The sequence below is a fragment of the Aythya fuligula genome, chromosome 2, assembly GCF_009819795.1.
Source record: "Aythya fuligula isolate bAytFul2 chromosome 2, bAytFul2.pri, whole genome shotgun sequence".
Taxonomy (NCBI): Eukaryota; Metazoa; Chordata; class Aves; order Anseriformes; family Anatidae; genus Aythya; species Aythya fuligula.
The window spans coordinates 81,922,162-81,942,955 of NC_045560.1; the positions used below are offsets into that span (position 1 = coordinate 81,922,162).

The 20,794-nt window shown below is 44.2% G+C and overlaps 1 protein-coding gene across 1 annotated transcript in view; it reads right to left on the bottom strand.

Annotated features, from left to right (window-relative positions):
• The window catches only part of SLC22A23 (solute carrier family 22 member 23), a 91,359-nt gene that overhangs the window by 63,297 nt on the left and 7,268 nt on the right, over positions 1–20,794 (bottom strand). Inside the window, exons 2-3 of the mRNA XM_032180843.1 lie at positions 12,808–12,911; positions 7,667–7,821 (exon numbers count right to left, since the gene is read on the bottom strand). Coding sequence (XP_032036734.1) covers positions 7,667–7,821; positions 12,808–12,911 — 259 coding nt within the window. The remainder of the gene's footprint in view (positions 1–7,666; positions 7,822–12,807; positions 12,912–20,794) is intronic.

The following is a 20,794-nucleotide window of genomic DNA, read 5'->3' on the forward strand; positions in this document are numbered from 1 at the left end:
CTTGTGCCGAAACTTATCTCTAAAAAACACACAACTGTATGTACCATTCATTTAAGAAGGGACCAGATGTTCTCGAAAGACAAAATCATAGCTTGTATTTACAGGTCCATCAGTAATTGCAGCATGTAATTTATAAATAAATTCACTGCAGTGCAACACTGAGTAGTTGTCTTTAAAAAATAAAAGCGAGTGATACGAGCATTGGTATATTGTGTTGCTAGCCTGCAGAATTTAATCATACAAATAAAACCAAGAATTAAAACAAAAACCTACGTTTTTTTTATACCTGACTAAATAATATGCATTTTTAGAAATACCACAGTGAACGCTGCCTACAATTTTCATGCTTTGAGTGAAATTTAATTAAGTCGAACTAGTAAAAAATCCCACAGGGTCATGTTATTCGTAAGTGAGAAGATAGGAGTCATGTCTACATGGCTGGGGATGGAAATTTGGCTAGCCTTGTTAAATCATGGTTCCTCTTGAAAAGTACATAAATATTTATTTGAATTTGTGTGCTGACATTTGTTGCTGGACTTCAATATTCAAGTCACTGCAGGTAACTTTTAAATCCACCTTCTGCATACATGTGTTTTTCCCTCTGTGCACATCCCATTGCCACTGCAATTTGGCTTGCCAAGTCTGTAAGAACAGGCAGGAAAGGGAAGCGAAGCACTACTCATTCATTCACAGGTGATTTGTGAACCTATGAGTTCCTCCTTTTGCAGGAGAAAGTAGCTGAGGAATGTGCACATGCCTATGCCTCACTGCAAGAAGCAGCTGAGGAAAAAAAAAAAAAGCAAGCCTGTACGCTGACTGCCTCAAGGGCAGCTCCTGAGCTGGTTGCTGCCGTCTCATTTCCAGCACTAACTCTGCAAGTTTACAAGTCTGCAGGGTGCAAGGACACCGGTCTCAGCCGAGGGAATGGGAGAGCTAAAACTCGGTGAGTTAACAGCCTTAGCAGAATATGCATGGCTTCAGCAAGAGATGCTCTCTGTAGCAGATTCAGTTTCCTGCCAGGAAAAAGAATAAATAAATACAAATCACGGCTGACAAAACTTTCATATCCCTGTCTGTGATCCACTTGCATTTCCCAGAGAGGAAACATAACTTCTCAGATCACAGAAGGACAGGACTAACCACAAAGCCACAACAACATCGGACATGCAGCAGTATCACTGAGCTACCAACCCTCTGCAACTGGACATTGCAGTGTACCAACCGACACAAGCAGAGCAGCTGGAGCCCAGGCAGTGCTCAGAGCTCGGTGGAAGAGCTCTCCTCCTGCCAGCTGAGCCTGGCTCTCCAGGGGCTGCAGAGCTGCAGCAGGGCTCTGCACAATGCAGGACCCATGGCTGGATGGTTGTGGCAGCCTCCTTGGACAGGGCTTGCACAGACACACACACATGCAGCATCAGAAGCTTTTGTTACCACCAACCCTCTGTAGCTTACACCAGTAGCTTCAATCAATGCAGCACGGAAAAGCCCTTTAGCAGCTGCCTGACACCGCCAAGAAAAGGCAGGTGGCAACAGACATGTTAACAATTGGCACTTTAACACCACTTCAGCTGAGTAAGAGAGCTACAAATAAAAGGCAACTTTCTGGATGTAACTATATATCCATCCTAAACACCCCCCCTCTCTTAGTCTAAATCTATGGTTGCACGATTCCATTTTCTTCCAGTGGCAGCAAGATCATCCCTCTGGCGCAGCTCTAAGTCAACGTGCCATTACTCAAATTAAACAATAAAAAGAAAAAAAAAATAATCCCTAGAACTGTCATTACAAGCACAAAAAGTTACAGTTCCAAGCCTTTGCATGACAGAAGGGAGGATTTCTCAAAGAGAGCACACCCAACTGCTGGAGCTGGTTTGGAACAATTAAAAGGCAGACACGCTTTACACTGTAAATGTAAGCTGTATTTTGAGCTGGGGAAATCGCAAGTGTGCTCTAATCTCATCTGATTGCCATCATCACAAGTATTTTAACAGCTGCCTTGCATCTTAATTGCATTCCCAGTTGACCAATCATACAAGAAGTACCTCAAATAAAAATTAATTCCTTGGGCTTTTTGGTCACACTGACAACACGCAGGATTTTCAGCAACTGAAATGGAAAAAATTATTAAAATCAGATCCTGTTGCAATCTCTGCATTAACTGAACACCTTCTAACCTCCCAAGGAGCTTTAGAAAGATTCTGGTTTTATTCCCCTTCGGCATACTTGAAGGCTGCACAAATTTATTTCAAATTGGCTGCCTCAAATTGCATGGCTTTTTTCCGTGATCTGGGACAACATATTCACAACGCTCCAAGGGCACCTCTGCCCTGGAAAACAGTCTGTAGGGGTTAAAATAAACATGCCAGCCAGTGCTCCAAGGGCAGACACCGTGTCTCTAGAAGAGCTCTGACCAGGAGAAAAAGGGAAGGAAATGTGGAGAAATGGAAGCCAACAAATTACATGAAGAGTCACAGTTTGCTTCCTTTGGTAGGATCAACGTGGGAGGAAGCAAGGAAGATATTTATACGGGGAGTGCTGCAGTTCTAGCAACCTTTTCCACTCCTGCATAAATGAACCCCCCAGGCATTCGATAAAAGGCATGCACAGACCTTTTTTTGAGCAGCTGTAGTGTTCCACCTTCACGTTGTTTTATTTAACAGTTCTTGCACAAAGCTAGTAAAAACAGAGAGCTGCGCTTTCCAGAAACTCGCATCCCACCTCGTATCAGCACAATCCCTAGCTGATCTTCAGACAAAGAGCCCCATACCTGAGATTGTGTGATTTAGCAATTAATGGCCACTTTGGAGGGATTCAGAAAGATTTTTGTGCGCTTGATCTGTCTGTGATCCCTCCTCCCGGACCTGCATGGGATGACTCAGAGCAGAAGGCTGGTTACATAAACAGAAGGTAGGTGGCTTAACAACCTTGATCTTGTCACCCAAGTGTCAGCAGAGAGAACTGCGTGTTACTGCGGAACGAAAGCACATGTCAAGGCACTTGAACGCAGTCAGATGCCTTCCACGTCCTCTGATTTGAGGAAGGCATTACAGCGTTATTTATTTGGCTGGTTCAGGTTGCACCAAACAGACTCGGAGCGTGCGGATTGCAGGATTTCACCTGCCTTGCCTGGCCAAGGCCACGTCGACAGCTGAAGACTCCGGAGAGGAAACTGGAGAATAAAATGGAGCAACTCCACTGCTTACACCACTCTAACTCCAAGGGACATGGGGGCTGCACACCTGGGATGCTCCAGGATACCTGTGCCTATATGCTTCTGGGTGGGAGGAGGTGGGAAAAAAAGAAAAAAGAAAAAGAAAAAGAAAAAAGAAAAAAGAAAGAAGGCAACTCTCACTGTCTGACAGCTCATTAGATGCAAATTTATTTTACAAATCTGACATTACCACAATCCAACGTCCCTAGGCTTCCTTCAGCTTTAGAAAGCTTTCTATAGCATGCTGCTCTAGCTTTACAGAATAAACATTTAAAAAAAAGGCTTAAGAAATCACATTGAGCCTCTCTCAGGTCAGTGCCTGTGTAATTTACAGGAGTAACAGGTTAGGTCGACCTAGCTAGAAACGAGAAAGATACATCACAGCTGGACATCTTAACCAGTCTGGAAACCTTTGCCAGAATTCTCCAGCCTTTCAAAACACAGGCTATTATTTTGCACAGCATTCCTACCTTTTTTCTTCTAGCAGTGAAAGGGAGAAAACACCACGCCAACTCATCCTGCTGCTACGTGCTGGAGGGACACCCCTGCTTCCTCGCTCCAACCTGAGTTGCTGTCTCCCTCTCCGTGCAGCGATTCTCAGAGCCTATTTATTGCTCCATTCAAGTCTAGACTTTGCAATTTCGCAGCCTAATCTGCAGCCCAGTCACCCGTGAAACAGCTGAGCAGCCCGCGATTGTATGCAAACCCGCGCTGCGGCTTGTGCCGTCATCACAGCCTCTGCTCCAGGAAACAAGCCCTGCTCCCCCAGGCCCTGGTGGCACGAGGGACAGCAGGAACCCAGCCCAAGGCAGGGGAGATGAGACCAGAGGGTGTATCCTGCTGACAGCAGCACCCTTTGTCCCCCACGGGGACGGCTTCCCAGACTAATGCTGACACCAGCACGGCCTCGGAGGCAGCACTGGAGCAGCGTGGGTGGGGGGAATTCCTGCTTGCAGCCCCACCAGGTTGTGAAATCCAGCCCGAGGGAAGGCGCAGCATCTGGCCAGGGCAGCGATTTCCACATCTGCCGGGCGTACTTTGTCCCACAGGGCTTGTGGCCAGCGAGCGGGGCTGTTCGCAGGAAGCGGTGCTCCTTTACCTGCTGTAAAAACTCCCAGGTGCCTGCTGAGGCATTACTCAGGCACACGTGGCACTGCTCAGGAAAAAGAGCACCTCCCTTTCCTTCTCTCAAAGAGAGGATTCAATGACCACAGCACCAGGAAGAGGTTCCCAGGTTCGTTTCCCCTCTGCTTCCCCCTTCGTAGCAAGTGCCACCACCTCTGCAAAGCCTGGCTCTTCCTGCAAGTTCACCAGTTGTACCCGAAAAACCTCTCCAGCAAAAGCTTTTGCCAAAACTAAAACAACTGCAGAAAAACTTTTCAGCTTAATGAATCAGCATCAAAAGTGGTTCCTTTAGCAAAGTCCCAGGCAGCTCCAGCTCTCTGTACAGAGTCACAGAATCATTTAGGTTGGAGAAAACCCTTAAGGTCGTCAAGTCCAACCATCACTTAACACTACCAAGTCCACCACTAAACCATATCCCTAAGTATCCCATCCACTCGTCTCTTAAATACCTCCATGGATGGGGATGCTAACATCTCCTTGGGTGCCTGACCACTCTCTCCATGAAGAAATTCTTCCTCATACCCAACCTAAACCTCCCACTGCACAGCTTGAGGCCATTTCCTCGTGTCCCATCACTTGTTGCCTGAGAAAAAAGGCCAACACCCTCCTCGCTACAGCCTCCACAAGAAGCCAGCTCATGGCAACCCTGAAACCAGTCTGCAGAGAGGCACCAAAAGCAATGCTTATCTCAGGGCTCACCCTGCATGCTGGCACAAACCTGTAGGAAAACCACGTTAGGCTGTTGAAAAGAGCGTGGTGTGAGCAGTGAGGGCAACTCAAGCTCAGCAGCTCTGCGTTTTAAAGGCAGCACTTTGGTGCTATTCCCACTCCCAAAGCATCCAGGACGGTTATTTACAATTTCCGTGAGGCAGGCCATAAATCCAAGCATAACTAGCAAGCCTGACAGAGTGTAAGAGGATCCCTGTGGCAGGCTTATTACCTTTGCAGGCTATACAGGCTTATAGAGTTTGATTCCGTGCAGGAGCTTTGAAAACTTCAGCTAATGGCTCTTTCTAGCCGATCAAACTTTCCATTTTCTATTGTTCTGCTTGGGGCAGCCAAGTGGGAATTCTGGGGACACGAAGCTCCGGTGGAAGAAATCAAGACCATTAACAGCAAGGAAATAGGGGTCATGAAATAGAAGATGACTCCACAGAGGAGCGCAATAGAGCGGTATAGGCTCTGGCAGAAACAGAAAAAAATAATCCAAAATTCAGAGAAAGCCTAACAAATTATGCCTACTAATGAGTAAAAAAGAAAACCAAAGAAAAAGTAACAAAAACAACAAAAAATCATGTTCCTCCCATTCTCTTAAGGCTCTAGGGATTAATTCTTTCCCATTACTCTACACCAAGATGACAACACTTCTTATTTTTTTAATGATAATATTTAATACAGAAATTCCCACTCCCCTCACCTCCCTAGCCAGAAGATCTCCCAGGGGTGCAGGGAGATATTTTTTTCTCACTTCTATAAAATTGCACTGATGTTCATGCCGCAGCTAATTTCACACATCTCTCCTAACACCTACTAGCTCTATTCGAACGTTGCCTATGCAGACAGATGCCTGCTTGCAGTGGATACACACATGCAACAGATACAGCAAACATTTCAATTACGCGGGGGAAATCAGATTCAAGTCCTTGATCTGAATGAAGCAGAGCATGGACTAACCAGCATCTCCTGTTTGCTGAACAAAAGCCTAGGCTGGCAAACTACTGTTGGGCTGCTCTTCAGTGACACATGCACTCTCTCTCAGGTCTACAAAAGTCCACAACGAAACTTTTGCTTAGATGCCTTAAAAATAACAAGAAAAAACAAGCAACTGACCAACCAACCAGGACATACTCCATTGGGCAGTGGAAAATCCCAACTAGTTTAAGCTCCTGCTGAATATCCACACGTAATGGCTGCCCTAGCAGGGGAAGATCTTTCTTCATGGCCCAGACCATGATCAGCATTTAGAGTTGACTGTGCAGCAGGCCAGCAGGGAGGAGGTTTGATGCTAGTTCTGCTTCAACAACAACCTGCTCTGCTTCAGTTTCTTCCACTCTACTAAGATCTCTAGGGCCACTAAGTGAAATGGATAAGCAAGTTTCTCTACCATTTTCTACAATGGGGAAAAAAATAATAAAAGGAGAAGAAAAAAAAAAAAAAAAAAGATGTGTCTTCAGTAGTAGTCTTACTTTTTGATGAAAAATTCTTGCTAGAGGTTACATGACCAAAGACAAGGAAGGGGAAGAAAAAAAGTAAGCCTATCTACTATGAAGAAGCACAATACAGAGCAAGCCCTTGTGTATTCTAGTCAGGCTGCTTTCCCCTCTGAGCAGTCTAAAACCAAAACAAATACAAATATTAAGCTCCACAAGAGCTTAATAGTAGAAAGCACTCCATGCAGAGTAAGGATACAGTGCTAAATCCTGATGGGCTAGATACCAGATACAGTAGGAAGTGAATAAAATTTTATGAAGATCTGTACAGCAAGTCCCAGGATATATTTAGGTAATACTTCTCCAGAGCCGTAATAAAAAGGGGGAAATGTTGTATTTTCCTCAGCTACCTGTTAATCACAAACAGCAAAGGAAGTGCAAGCAGACAGAGCTCCCTGGAGCCCATCCAAGTGACACAGACAGGGCTGGTGGCACTGCACATGGACCCCCTGAGGGCAAGGCCTCCAGAAAGGGCTTCCAAATGTTTTGGCAACAAGTTTACCAGGCATCTCCCCCAAAATACTATGATCACGAAGACATTTCTCGTAAGATTTCCTTCAGGTTTCTCTCAGTTGTTCCCCCCTCGCCCCCTCCCCCCCCACCTTGAAACAATCAAAAAAAGAACAACAAAGAAACAAGAAGCCTTGATAAAATGACTTCAGCCTTCTCTTCTCGTGTATTTTTGATGTACTTTATGATCAAACACAGGGACAAGGGGCTTCTTGGCCTCAGTTAACAGGAAAATTTCTGAAATAGTGCCAGAATACGTACAGCTAGAGACAGGGAAAGCAGGGAGTTTCCTACTGAGCTCAGTACTGCATAGCGAAATCCACAACCGTTACAGCCATGACTCAGATGATTTCTAGGTTTACGTAACAGCAAACAATACCCCCCACACTTTATAATTTTCTTTTAAACAGGCCCTCGAACTGCTTCACAGACTGCTCTGTAGCAAGAGATAGCTGCAAAAATCCCTACTTGGTCACTGAAACTCAGGCTAAAGTTTTCTCAGTGCAAACAATTCTTCTTTTGTTTGCTTGGAGGAAAGCAGGAAGCCCCGGAACAGCAAGCAACATACTCAGTAAATACACATTGGGATGGGTGATGAAGGCATACTCACGCAGTGCGTAAAGGGAGAGGACTATTCCAGCCAGGCAAAACCCCTCAAAAAACCTGAGTGTGCTGAACATTGTCACGTTCACTGAGAGTGCCACAGTCAGTCCAAATACCAAAATGAATATGACAGAGAAGAGCAGTACGGGCCGTCGACCTACCCTAAAAATAAGGAAGGAAGTAGGGAGAAACGGTGTTAAAAGCCAGGACAGACACAACGCTCCAGCATTACAAAGAGGGGCACGAGTCATGCAATCCCTTCCAAATATTGCTACCCATTTTTAAAGCTTGTTCCATTTTTATTTATTTAATTAATTTTAAATTAAAAATCACTTAATTCCTCACTCAGCTTTGCATTGACAAGTTCATTTCAGGTGGGATTACGCAGGGCCAGCGTATGATTTATTACTGTTTAGCATCAATTTCTATTACTGCTTGACATCAACTGCAAAACACCAACGGTGAACAAGGAGATGTCTAAGAACTACAGAAGGACCACAAACAAGTATCTTGAAGATTAAAAACAACTTCTCAGAGCTTTCTGTAGCAGCAGAGATGGGTATATGACATTATATGTTAAATGATACGCTATATTATTATTTCTTCACAGCCTACAGCCACAGAGCGTACTGCAGAGGTCTCCTCTACCCAATAGACATGTGCTTACCAGCCTGATCTGCAAGAGGAGCACGCTCAAAAAAAAACAACTTTTTTTTGCCTTGTTATTAAGGACAAGCCTAACAAACAGGGACAAAGTTTAAAACAGGGTTTGTGCCACTTCCCTGAGCCTCACAGAGCTGACAGCAATGCTTGTAGGAAAGCAGTGCATTCCCCTCAGATCCCCACAGCAGCTGTAGAGACCCACAAAATGAGCCCGACTGGAGGAGAAAAACAACAACAAGAATAAAAAATGCACTGCATCCACCAGTGGCAGCGTGGGCATGAGGATTTGCAGCCCTCCTTGGCAGGAAGGATTTTCAGCTGCAAGCCACAGCTGCACGTGCTGGGGTGGCATCGATGAGAAGAGGAATTACAGTGCCCCTGAACGCGGGGCACCTGCTGCACAGTTGGGCTCTTATGTAAAAGGAATATGAGGCTTTTGCATATCTCACATGCTCCGTGTTTATCATTCCCCTTTCCCCCCCCCTCCTCTTCCTGTGCAACACAGAAGATCTGAAGCACCAGAGCACGCTGCTATTTTTAAGCAAGAATTGGATCGTTATGTGGAGATTTCCAAAATTTTTCAACTTGTCAACTCCCACAAGATTTCCAGTGGAACCGAGGATTCCTTTCAGCCAGCTCCATATGCCACTTCCACAAAGAATATATGAACTTGCTTTTCGTAGGCAGCTTTCACAGACCTATTCAAAGCAGTCTGTCAGCTGCAAGCCAGACATCAGGTTGAAAGTCAGCACAATAAAGAAAATTTAAACCTCACAACCTAATCCAGTTTCACATACCGCAGCATTTCTATTCAATTATTTCAGCAGACTGTCACCAGCAGCTGTAAAATGCATTATATATATAGGCATTCACAATTAACAATTTGGATTTTGCTTCACTTAAAATGGAATAGGAACAATGAATTAGGAGGCAAAGGGCTGGAAAGGAGACATCATTTTTGATGCTTTTGGAAAAACTGGAAAACCACACCGGTATGTGCATCATCACCTACAGATTTTAAAGTCACACCTCAGATGATGATGCTGGGGGATCCTTTGGATGAGGACATGTTTTTCCAGCGGCAGCATCAGCTGTGGGGCACCTACCCAAGACTCAGCTTGTTGGCATCAAGCACTGGGTGTTTTTAAAACAGCAAGTACTAAGTGGCAAGCTGGAGGTAGCGAGGTCAGGGCAGAAGGTTCCTCACAAACCCAGCCCGTAGGGGATGAGCCTTGCTCGCTGCACCACTCGAGGTGGGAACACAGCGTTATTTCCTCAGTGATACGCAACGTGCCAGGAACATGCTGGACACTGAGGTAGCTACCGCTGCCTGGGCTTCACATGGTGTATTTATAGGGTGCACGGCACTTGGACACAGAGGGGAATTACCTCATACCAAACCTTGAACACAAAAACTGCAAGCTCTTATCAGGGATCTGCGCAGGCTTCCACATCCCTATTTTCATAACAGTCAAGCTGTAATTCATACTAATTAGTATTTGTGGAAGCATTTTGTGGATGAAAGGCATTAATGCCAGCACTCAGAATTAGGAACTTAATTCTCATCACAAGCCTGACCTGCCATTTCCTGATGTTGATTAAAAAAGGCCCCACTGCTTCGCAGACATCAGCCCCCTTCCTCCCCCTCTCTTTACTCGAGGTTATGCATCATTAGGGCTTGGAATTTCTTCTGCCATTACACAAATTATGCAAATTAATGTTTGCTGCTAACGAAGAGTCAGGAGATCCTCCTGGGCTCTCAGGCCAGGCAAGCCCTCCAGTACCTCCTCCCAGAGACAAACCTAGCATCCCTCCTCACCCAGGGATGGTTTTTCTCAGAAATCAAAACTCCAGGGCAGCTATCAGCCACATGGTTGGTGATCCAGCAGTGTTTTGACAGGATGTTGTCTCAGAGTATCTAAAATCCTTTTATGTGTAGACAGAGTTATCTGACTAACACTACGTGGCAATGCTTGTGAGAAATTAAAACATACACAATCTCCCTTGTAAAACAGCCCCAGGATACTAGCTGCTGCCATCCGTGCTATTCCAGAGGGAGATTTCTGTGCCACAACAGTCTCAGCCTACGCTGCATAATATTATCTGTATCAGATGCAGACTTTTGCCTGCACAGGTAAACAAATAGGGATACAAACATCCACAGGCTTCTGGAGAACCTGTAACCCACACGGCACTATGTGCAGATGCATCAAGAGATGCAGGGGAAAGGCAAATGCTTTGAGGACAAGACCCACGCTCCTAAGTATGCACCTTGCCACCCTGAGAAGACTAAGCTCTGCTCCTTCAGCTGATGAAATTGTTCTTCCTGTACCATTCTTTGCAGCCTTTCTCTTGGTTTTGGGACTTGAATTGGCACAAAGGCTCCAAGGAGTACCAGGGCAGTTGCAAAGCAGGGCTGGACTGGGCAGCGAGAAGAAAAGGTTTGCTCAGCAGGATGCCACGTGGCCACCAAGACCCTTCCACAGACCTTTCAGCCACCCTGACCAGAGCAAGCAAAAGTTACAGCAGTGCTCTGCCTGTCAAACAAGTAACTTACTCAGGCTTTGAGTAAAAATATGTGTTTGCAGACCTTCTTCCTATAGATTTGCCACAGAGCTACCTAAGCATATACAACTACCGTATTTTGAACAGACCACTCGGCTTGCATAAACTAATTGTCTTAGTGCAGATTACATCTTGATAACATGCAGCTTTAAAAACCTTTCAAAAAGGAAAAATAAAGCCCCAAACCCTACTGGCTCAAAAATAAAAAATAAAAATACCCCAAAGCCTCTTCTGATTACCTACACTGGATAGTGGTATGAAATTAAATGAAAACAGGATTTTTAAAGATTGTAACACTTCAATCTATTAATCTGCCCAATCTTGCCTGCTCTTGTTTTGGACTGACATAGTTTTTAATTAATTTATTTTTTTTAATTTTACAAGCACAATCCCCTTTATATCTGTTTTTCCACACCACCCTCCATCTTAAAGGAAACCCAAACTGTGATTAAATTGTAAAGTAAATCCTTGTTTAGGTCCTCTTTTAGCAGCCCCAAATACATCTAACAGCCTGCGAGAGGGTTCAACAATCACATGTGGCAGAGCAAGCTACAAAATGGGGAAAGAAATGGATGGGAGCAAAGGATGCTCCTCCTTTTGGTGGCAGAGAGCTATTAAACCGCTTACTGCATCTCACTCTTGAAGACAGTGCCTTAGGCAACAAGATGTTCACTTATTTGTGACTTATTTGTCAATTACAGCAGCATTTCCCTAACTTGGCAATAAGTCTGCTTTCTCCACATGGATTCCTTTTTAGGAAAACCAAGAGATCCCTCATTCAGTTCCCTGCTACACTTTCTACACACTGTTACAGCCCTGTTCTACCGCAGTGTTTTAATCAATTTCAATTGTATTTCATCATGCATGTTCCCTACTTCACTGAAAAGTCATGACTCCCCACTTGCCTGAAAACTTTTAATGACTACTCAAGAACTGAGATGTAATTTTGCTACAAAAGTTCCAGACGCATTACTGCATAGCTGCAGGGGGCCTCTTCTCTGCCCATTGACTGACAGGTTTGCCTATTACGGAAATCTTAAAAAGTGCGAGTGACGCCTTCCTTTCCTGGTTTAGTGAATGGTGAAAGAGTTAACTTGGGGCCACTTAAAGCAGCAACTTTGGCAACTGTACTGGAAGCCACTGAAATGACTGGGATGGCATCATAGGGCTATTGTTTCAAATGCTGCAAGTTTGCATTGAAATCACTTCAGTCAGGCATTAATTTTTTTCCCCTTTTTCTGCACTACAAGGCACTCTCTTGAAATAAAAATTGAACTCTCAGAACAACCAGGGCATCTGGTAATGTTTTTACTACTGTAATTTAAGCAACTGCACTCTGTGCTTTTAAATCTAATACCCCAATATTAGTGGCACATAAGTCAGCGATTCCTTAACACTACAATCAACACATTTGCTTAACAAGAACTTTAAAAATAGAACAAAGGAAAAGTTTACAAAAAAACAACAGCATTCTACCACCCCTAGATGAGACTGTGTAAGCCGAAGATTGACATTACACTGGTCTCTTTTATTCAATCAACGTCACTTTCAATTTCTTTTGGCCTCATCTCCTGATTTAAAAACCAAAAAAAACCCAACCAACCACTAACCAAAGGCACCACTTACATAATTAGAAAATACTTAATTCTGTATGAGCACTACAGCTGTAATAAACTGTATCAGCAGGAAATAACTAAGTCAACTATCAAATAGCTTATTTTCCTGTTACTTACCTTGGTGCAAATTACTTGGTTCAAGCAATTAACATACAGTTCTAAACCGTTTGTTCATGCTCCTTTCAGAACATGAAAATCATTACGCAAAAGTTTTTTATGAATATGAAGTAGATAAAAATCTAAACAATATTTAATACTGGCATTCATTTACAGTTATACTAGCATTAAAAGATTTTTCACTTACCAGTCTGCTATACATCCTGTTATTAAGTGGCCAAAGATTAATCCTACCAGTAGGGAGAATTTTGCAATGTGGACTTTCCAGGCAGAGTCACAAACAAGATCCCACTGGAAGAAAGACAGATAAACCAAAATAAATCAAGCTATCCCCAGATGCACTTAAGCTTACTATCACACGTGTAGAACTCCTTGCAAGCTTCGGTCCTAGAACAAGTGCAATGGGAATGGCAGAGGAAAAGTTTTCCCCCTTGAGTCAAGCCCCAGATCCTACAAAGTATGTGAAAAGACTCATTTATTTGAGTTTTATCAGACCCTTATTGACAGAAGGGGGATACTCAACGCTTAAGTCTCCCCCCTCTTCAGGCCACCTGAGTTTGGATGCTTCGGGGAGCATCTCCAGCTTTGGTATTGCTGATGTAAGTATGGTATATCACTGTAATGCCCCAGATACCTGCTGCCAGACAGTTTGAGAGGACATTCTGCTATTGGCCTACTTGGCACCACTTGAAGACACCAGGAAAAGCAGCTGCTTTACCACAGACACCAGTGGCTGATACTTTCAGGCTCCCATCGGCGAAGCATCAAGATGCTTTTGTTTTCAGAAAAGCATCCGAAGGCGGTGGAAGGTGATGAAGACTAATGTCATGGCTTGTCAGGCCAGGTCTGAAAAGCCAAGTCCTGGCATCAATCCAGAGAGCCGCAGGACAGCAACCCCCATCATGGCTTGCAGATCAGTCAGGGCCTGAACCTCCACAACAAGGCTCTCTGTGATACCGAAAGCATCCTTTGTGTCCAAAGGAACAATGGATGGACCATTCCAGGAAGCCCGCCCTTCCCAAGAGAAAAACAGGAACAAGGTCTCTAGCAAGGCTTCCCTAACCTCCAAGATGTTTTCCTCCTAAACATCAGACAGAGCCTCAGGAGAGCCAGGCTGCATTCCTGGCTTAAACCCAACACCCTCATTGCCTTCAGGCATATAACTTAGTCTCTCTTGTGTGTGAAGCGTGGATAGTACCATCATACCCTTGAATAAATGTGGAAGATGTGTTTGCTCGTGGTTTGTGAAGTGTTCAAATATTGATGGCAACAGCAGCCGTACACGTTTCATGAACAAGTAAGTACAGCTAACTTTGAAGAGCCAGCTACTCCAGAACCGAAACTTCACAGAATAAATGGTTGTGCGTGTAAGGTAATAGTAGTGCTGTCCCAACAGCAGTCACTGAAGTTTCATGGCCAAAAATGCAAAATTAAAACACGCAATTTGTTTTAAAAAGTCAGGTGCAACTTCAAAAGAGAGCTTCCCTCAAAGAGCTTAATTAGGTGCACTGCAGTGTTAGGTGTTTTCGTGACATGCAGCCCTTCCATAAATAAGGCAGCTCTGACTCATCCATTTGGTTCAACATCACAGAAGACATCCTCCCCAGAATACACCACCTCACCAAGAAGTGTAGCACTACTGAGGCCAAAAGAAACGTGCTGGCTTTCGGCAAACATTCATGCTCAGGCTTTTCATTTTAATTAAATGTATTTTTGAGTTCTTCACTGTTCCGACTTGTAGAAGTTGGGACATACACTTCTGATCCTCTACACCATTCTGCAAGCCACAGGTTAATGGTACTAAGGGACAAGAAGCGAGTGGTATGAGTGTTCTTTCCACTGAGTAGCTATGGACTACTTGCAACAAGCAGCTCAGCAAGGCAATGAGAATTGCTCTCCGAAGCTCTTGACTTCTCGGAAGTATTTAGCGAGTGGGAGAAATGCAGTTCCTAATATTTACAATTATAGAACCAATCTCAAGCTCACAAGAAAAATACCTGTCCAGGCTAGCCATAATCAAAACAAAATTCAGGAGGCACCTCTGAGCTCCAGGCAGGCTTTCAAATGCTCTGGGCTTATTTTCACAATCCAGAAGGTCTGTACAATGATTAGAAGTGAGAAATCACTTTTGAAAGTAGAGTAGAAATTAAGCATATTAAAAACAGTCATATTTATACACAAATACTTTTAAAAGGCAAGCACTGCAAGTTGCTCATTGTCACATTATTGCAGTCAGAGGAGCTGTAATGCCATCCAAGTACAAGGAAAGCAAACAAAGCAGATACATCCTGTTCATCTCCACAGCCGGCCGCTGCTGGCCCTCGCGCGGAGCCCGGGCAGGGAACGTGCAGTGCTGGGTCACACATAGGTGAAGGTTCATGGCTGGAGGAGCCTGAGCCTCATGTTGTGAAATTTCAGGCCGGGACAACACGGCAGACACCGAGTTGTCCACTTTGGCACACAGAGCAAGAGTTTGAAAGCAGAAGAAAAGTTTATCTCCCAGCAGGCCCTTCAGCAGTGCCCTGAGCAGGCCCGCTCCCTCCGATAAGCTATCTGGGAACCACACGTCTGCTTGTTTACAAGGCTCTTACCCAGCCCCTCAGCCCCTCTAAAAACAAAACCATCCATTTCTGGGCAAATCCCATGTCTGACCATTTGCTGCCTTCAGCTGAAGGCCTATTCTAGGGTCTAGCATAAATCTACCAGGTATACAAAACAGGTACCATACACAGATTTGAGGTTTCAGCCTCAGCTTTCACATAGAAAGAAAACCCTCACAGGTTCCCATCTTGCAGCACGCTGGGACAGGCAGTGCTGCTGACAGCTCAAGTGGCACTCCGAGTAAATCTGCACCAGGAGATTGTTTTGGCCAGAGTCTAGCCAGTAATCCCCTATCACCTCATACAAAAGGTAGATTAACGTGTTACGAGCAGCGAGACCAGAAAATCCTGTAGCTGCTCTGTCAGAATCCCCTGGTGTCCCATTTGGGAGTTAGCAGCTCCCAGCCTGAAGGAAGGGTGCTGCTAAATTTACAGTGATACCTCTGTTTTCTCTTTCTTTCTGTCCTCTAGCCTCCTAATGCAAGAGGTCTGATAGAGTGATGTACAGAGCTGATAGGTTATGCTTATAAATATAATCCACTATGCAAACCATGGAGAGGGATCTCAAAAAAAAAAAAAAAAAAAGCTTTTTTTTCTGTGGCAGTATAGCAATGTGGAGAATTTGCCACCTATGCAGATGTGCAATGCATCGCAAGTGTTTTTTTCATGTTGTGACAGCGCTTTTTGCCAAAGCCTAAGAAGTCACACCTTCAGGATCCTAATGTTTAATTGATCGCAGTGAGTCACCACCCGTGCTGTGAGTCACCGTGCTTCAAACCAGAAGTCAAGCTGAGGGACTATTTGAAACACGCTTCAGAAGACATATGGCAAAAATTAATGCACCCAAGATGTAACCATCCTGTGCCTTCCTTGCAAGAGATGGAAGTCTGGGCAGGGCTCATGCAGCAAATCAGGATCTGTAGTGAAGTTAAGGCAGAAGTTTTACCTAAAATGCAAATTTAAAATCTGCTGCATGTCAGTTTATCTTGACCCTTGGAGAAAAGGCTCCACTTTGGGATCCCTGGCCTCTAAGTGGCATGTACGCCACAGCCTGACAGGGCAGCCCCAAATCCCTCCTGTGGAGAAGCCCCATGCCCCCCTGTATGTTTCATGGCGGTTTTGAAATCTCTAAGTGGCAATAGGAATCGATCACTTGTCACGGAGGTCCACATATGATGGGTCTCTTTCTTTGTTCTTCTCCTTCCCGATTCATCATTTCATAACCAGACCCTGGCGGTTTTCCCTGCACAGCGCTAGCATCCATCTTTTCTCTCCGTTTCTATGTAAGTACCTTGTATAGCCAGAGTTTAAATTTATGATGCCTTCACATTCTCAGAGTATTTTTCAAAAAAAAAAAAAATATGAACCACAAAGTTATTTTAAAAAAAAAGCTACATATAAAAACAAAAACAATAATAATAATAAAAAAAAGAATCAAGTGGTGTTTTTCATACAATATATATTACAAAAAGCAAAACCATCTCCAGGTCCTTGAAGAAAAGCTCCAACTGAGCAGACCAAGCACTACCAGTAAAACAGTGCATGCACAAATAAATAAGTAAATACAGAGAAGCAGAACAGTCAGTTCTACCCTAAGATACCTCTCTCTAATGCCTCTCCCAGTACTCAACAACCAGAGCAGTCCTCATAGTCACGGCCACTGGAAGGAACCGTGACAAGACTTCCCTCGAGGACAGTGCTCCTCTCCTCCCCACTTCAGCCCCTGGCCAGAAATGACAACCTGGCTTTGTTTGTAACGTTAAATAAAATGTACAAGTCCCAGAAAATGGCACAATGCTCAGCTCTACAGCAAATAACTGTGCAGTTATGCCACACTAAAGAGGCTGCGGGAGAAGATTCCCAGAGAGACACAACAACCCATCTGCAACACAAAATCGGGATGGTTTTACTGACAGACATTCCTGGAAAACAAAACAAAAACCCATGGGGCCAGCCCCAGCACACTTTCAGCATCTCTCCTTCCTGCCAGCAGTGGCAACGACAGAGCATTTAATCTATTTAATCTTCAAGGTTCAGGGTAGCAACGCTTCTCAGCTGAGCTCACAGCTGGCCAGAGCACTCCCCAGTCCCAAATGCATTTTAAGCATCAATAAAGTGTTCATGGGAACACCTGGCATTTTTGACCAGTACAGCCAGCTGTGTGCAACTACCAAGAATTTCGAAATGGCAATGCTGGGAACAAAAAAAATTAACCAAATAATCCTGGAAGACTTCAGAAGAAGAGGCAAAAATAAATAAATTTCTCTTTCTTTGGCCAGCCACACTCAGAAGGAATTGTCTTCCAAAATACATTTTTCCCACTGATGGGAGGAAATCCCTACAAAAGCCCTACATTCTTAGCAGGCACAACTGGACTTACCTGGAAAACATAAGAGCCACTGAAAACAAAAACAAAACAAAACAAACATACATGGAAAAGGAGAACAAAAAAGCCAACAAGCCAGCTATTGAGAGTTTTTGTTGTGTTTTCTTTAAGCACCTCCTCAAAGAAACCCACACCACCTATGCTTCAATGCCCAAACTCAAGACACAGCAGACAGCTGACTTCCAAGCCATTTTTTTTCTGCATGACCTCCAAGCACAAAATACATCCGACTTTCTTCAACTTCACTGTAGGTGGATGCTTTTGTTGAAAATCTCCAACTAATGCCCAAGTGCTTTGGACTTCTTAAAGATAAATCCTCCCACTAAAATTTCTCCTGAGCAAGCACAGCCTGGTATTTTGAGGGATTTACAACTGCCCAAGTTTGCAGGAACTTTTACTGGGGTAGCAGGAAATATTACTGGTACCACAGTAGCACTTTTTGCACAATTTGAAGAATGCAGCTCCTTCTGACTGCTGCCACAAAGCCAAGGGTTTTGGGGACACGCAGAGGGGGGCAGAGGGGACAGAGAAAGAGGAGAGGGCGCGTGAGCCAGAGGACACGTGCTCAGCAGGCTTCCCAGAAAGATATAATTAGACCTTGTGCTGTTGTAGGACAGCAGTTTCGTGTACCTATGAAAACAGTTTCCATCCCTGCAAAACAGTACACAACTACAGACTTCCCGGGTTTACCTAACAGTTGCTGAAGTTTAACCCAGCTGAAGTTGCCGAAATACATCCTTTGGATAAGCATGACTTAGCTGTGATATTTCCACGTTAAGTTTTGAAGCGTATCTTTTTAAAGCCTGGTATTTCAGCCTTAAAACTAAAGCACGTGGGACTGGTGCCACGCTATCACACATCGCTAGGCGAACACTGATACATAAAACAGCGCTTCCACCTGCTTTGCAAACTTCAGCTCCGTCGTGAGGAAGGAAACCTAAGGCACTGGCTACGTCAAGCTGCTCTCAGTCATCGCCCTGTGTAATGATTACCTCAAGGTAAACAGGTTGGCCCCGCTACGCCCTGCAAGGCGATAGCAATGACGGGTACATTCCTGCAGTATCCTCAGACCTTTTGGTCACAGTTCACCTGGGACTGCCATCTCCACACCGCGGTGACACGGCTCCAGGAGCAGCATGATTAGGTTAATCTGGAAGTGGCTTTTGGTTACACTTGATTGTTCTGCACTAAAACAACCTCGCTTCATGCCGTAAGCAGAAAAGACCCTCCGAGCTATCCATCAGCAGAACCCCAAGATGACAGGATGCCATCCGATAAAACGCAAAATTAGCCAAATTTCATCTATCCTGCAGTTTCACGTTTTAATCAGAAGCAATTAGCTTCTTCTGATCCCAATCTGTTTCTTTTCCCCACTGGGACAGGGAAGAAGGAAGTTTGCTAAGTAAATAATCATCACTAATACGCTAACAATTAAAATATGATTTGTTAATCATATGACAGTCTTGTGAATACTCAACACGATTAAGTCAATTTTAGTAGCTTCTATATACCACCCACTTCTCCACCACTTCTTTTATTTTCAGTAGCAGTTCTCTTCATTCTGAGACATTTTGATCTTCTCCAGCCTTCACCCTACCAAGATTAGTCAACTAACTCGTTTCTCAGCTGATGCGATCTGCTTTGCTTTGTCCAACTCCATAATGTCATCCAACATCAAAGTGCTGGGAGATACAACATCTTGCTCGCAGCTTTCACGGATGCTACGTTCATACTCAGGATATTTCCATCTCTCTTCTAGATCTCTGTGCTGCGATTGTCTTTTCTACACGTGTTCTGACATCATTGGGAAGTCCCTGTCACAAAAACGACTAACTTAAAACCTACTCCTTGCTTCAAGACCAAGTCAACTGACCAAGTCACACGTGTAAAAACGCTTTTCCAGTGCCACCCCTCAGTTTTCAGCTGATGACCACCCTTATGCTGAGCAAGACACATTCTGGCAGGGCTGGCTTCGTGACCCAGCTAAATAAGAAGTTGAGCAAACTGCCAAATTGGTGTTTTGAACTGGTCTAAATGCTGTAAATAGAAGCCATATGTTTAAAAAACCATAACCCCCACAAAAAAAAAACACCACCCACAACATTTAAGTTAAATATTAACATTTGCTATCATCCGATAATCAAAAACAAGTTAACACTTTGAAGACCAACATTTTCCAGGACAACACATGTTTCAAACAAACTGCACATAGACAACTTTAAAAGGGCTGGCATGGCAAAATCCAATTCACACTCTTATTAGGCTGTCTTTTGAAGTGGGGGAAAAGCCTCAAAAATGCCAAGCATGGGATGAAATTCCAAAATGGAGACGATAAGAGGAAGCCTTTCCTCGTGAGAAGTACTTGTTCAAAGTGGCCGTAGATTAAAAATTAATTTTGACATGCAGTTATCATTGCTGTGACCCTGCCTGCTCATCATTTGAGGTCTACAGTCATTAAAACCCGGGCAAACGGAAAAGAAGAGGGAGAGGGAAAAAAGGGTCTGGTATTAATTCAGACTGAACTAAATGTTAGGGGGAAGGAAGGAGGCATAAATATATTCAGCTTGCTTCACAAATGAAGAGAAGAAACTGGTCTGTCAAGCTTGTATTGTTCGTGCAGACAGGGTTTTACACAGCCCTGGGAGAGAGAGCAGGGGAAAAGGTCTTACAGTGTAATTTACATTCCCTATCCTTAATAATATTTGTAGCTGGGACATTGCAACATTGTAGACACGCTCATGGACTTCGGTCCAGAGGCCAGGAAGAGACTGGGCAGCACCAGAGCAGTAGCACAGAGACAGCACTCAAGCCAAAATGAATTCCTCCAGCCCCGACCAAAACCCTTTGCATGGACTCGGACCACCTGGTGCTGTGGAAACAGTGCACAAGAGCAACCCTAAACCACATGTCACTGGATAACGTGAACGTGTTGTTTTCTAGACCTTACAAGTAACATTCCTGATTCTCCCAGCCTCGTTACTTGTGTACCTAAACACTTGCCCCAAAAAACAGTATCAGAAAATACTCACTTATCTGGTCTTTTGTTCACACGTTTCAGTAGGACAACCTGCATTTGGGGCTCTCTCCTTGCTGTAAATTAAAGGCAGAATAAAAATCCTAACAAAGCTCTACACTACATATTGAATTTTCCTCCTGGGGATAAGGTGAGAGATTAAAAAAGCAAAGAA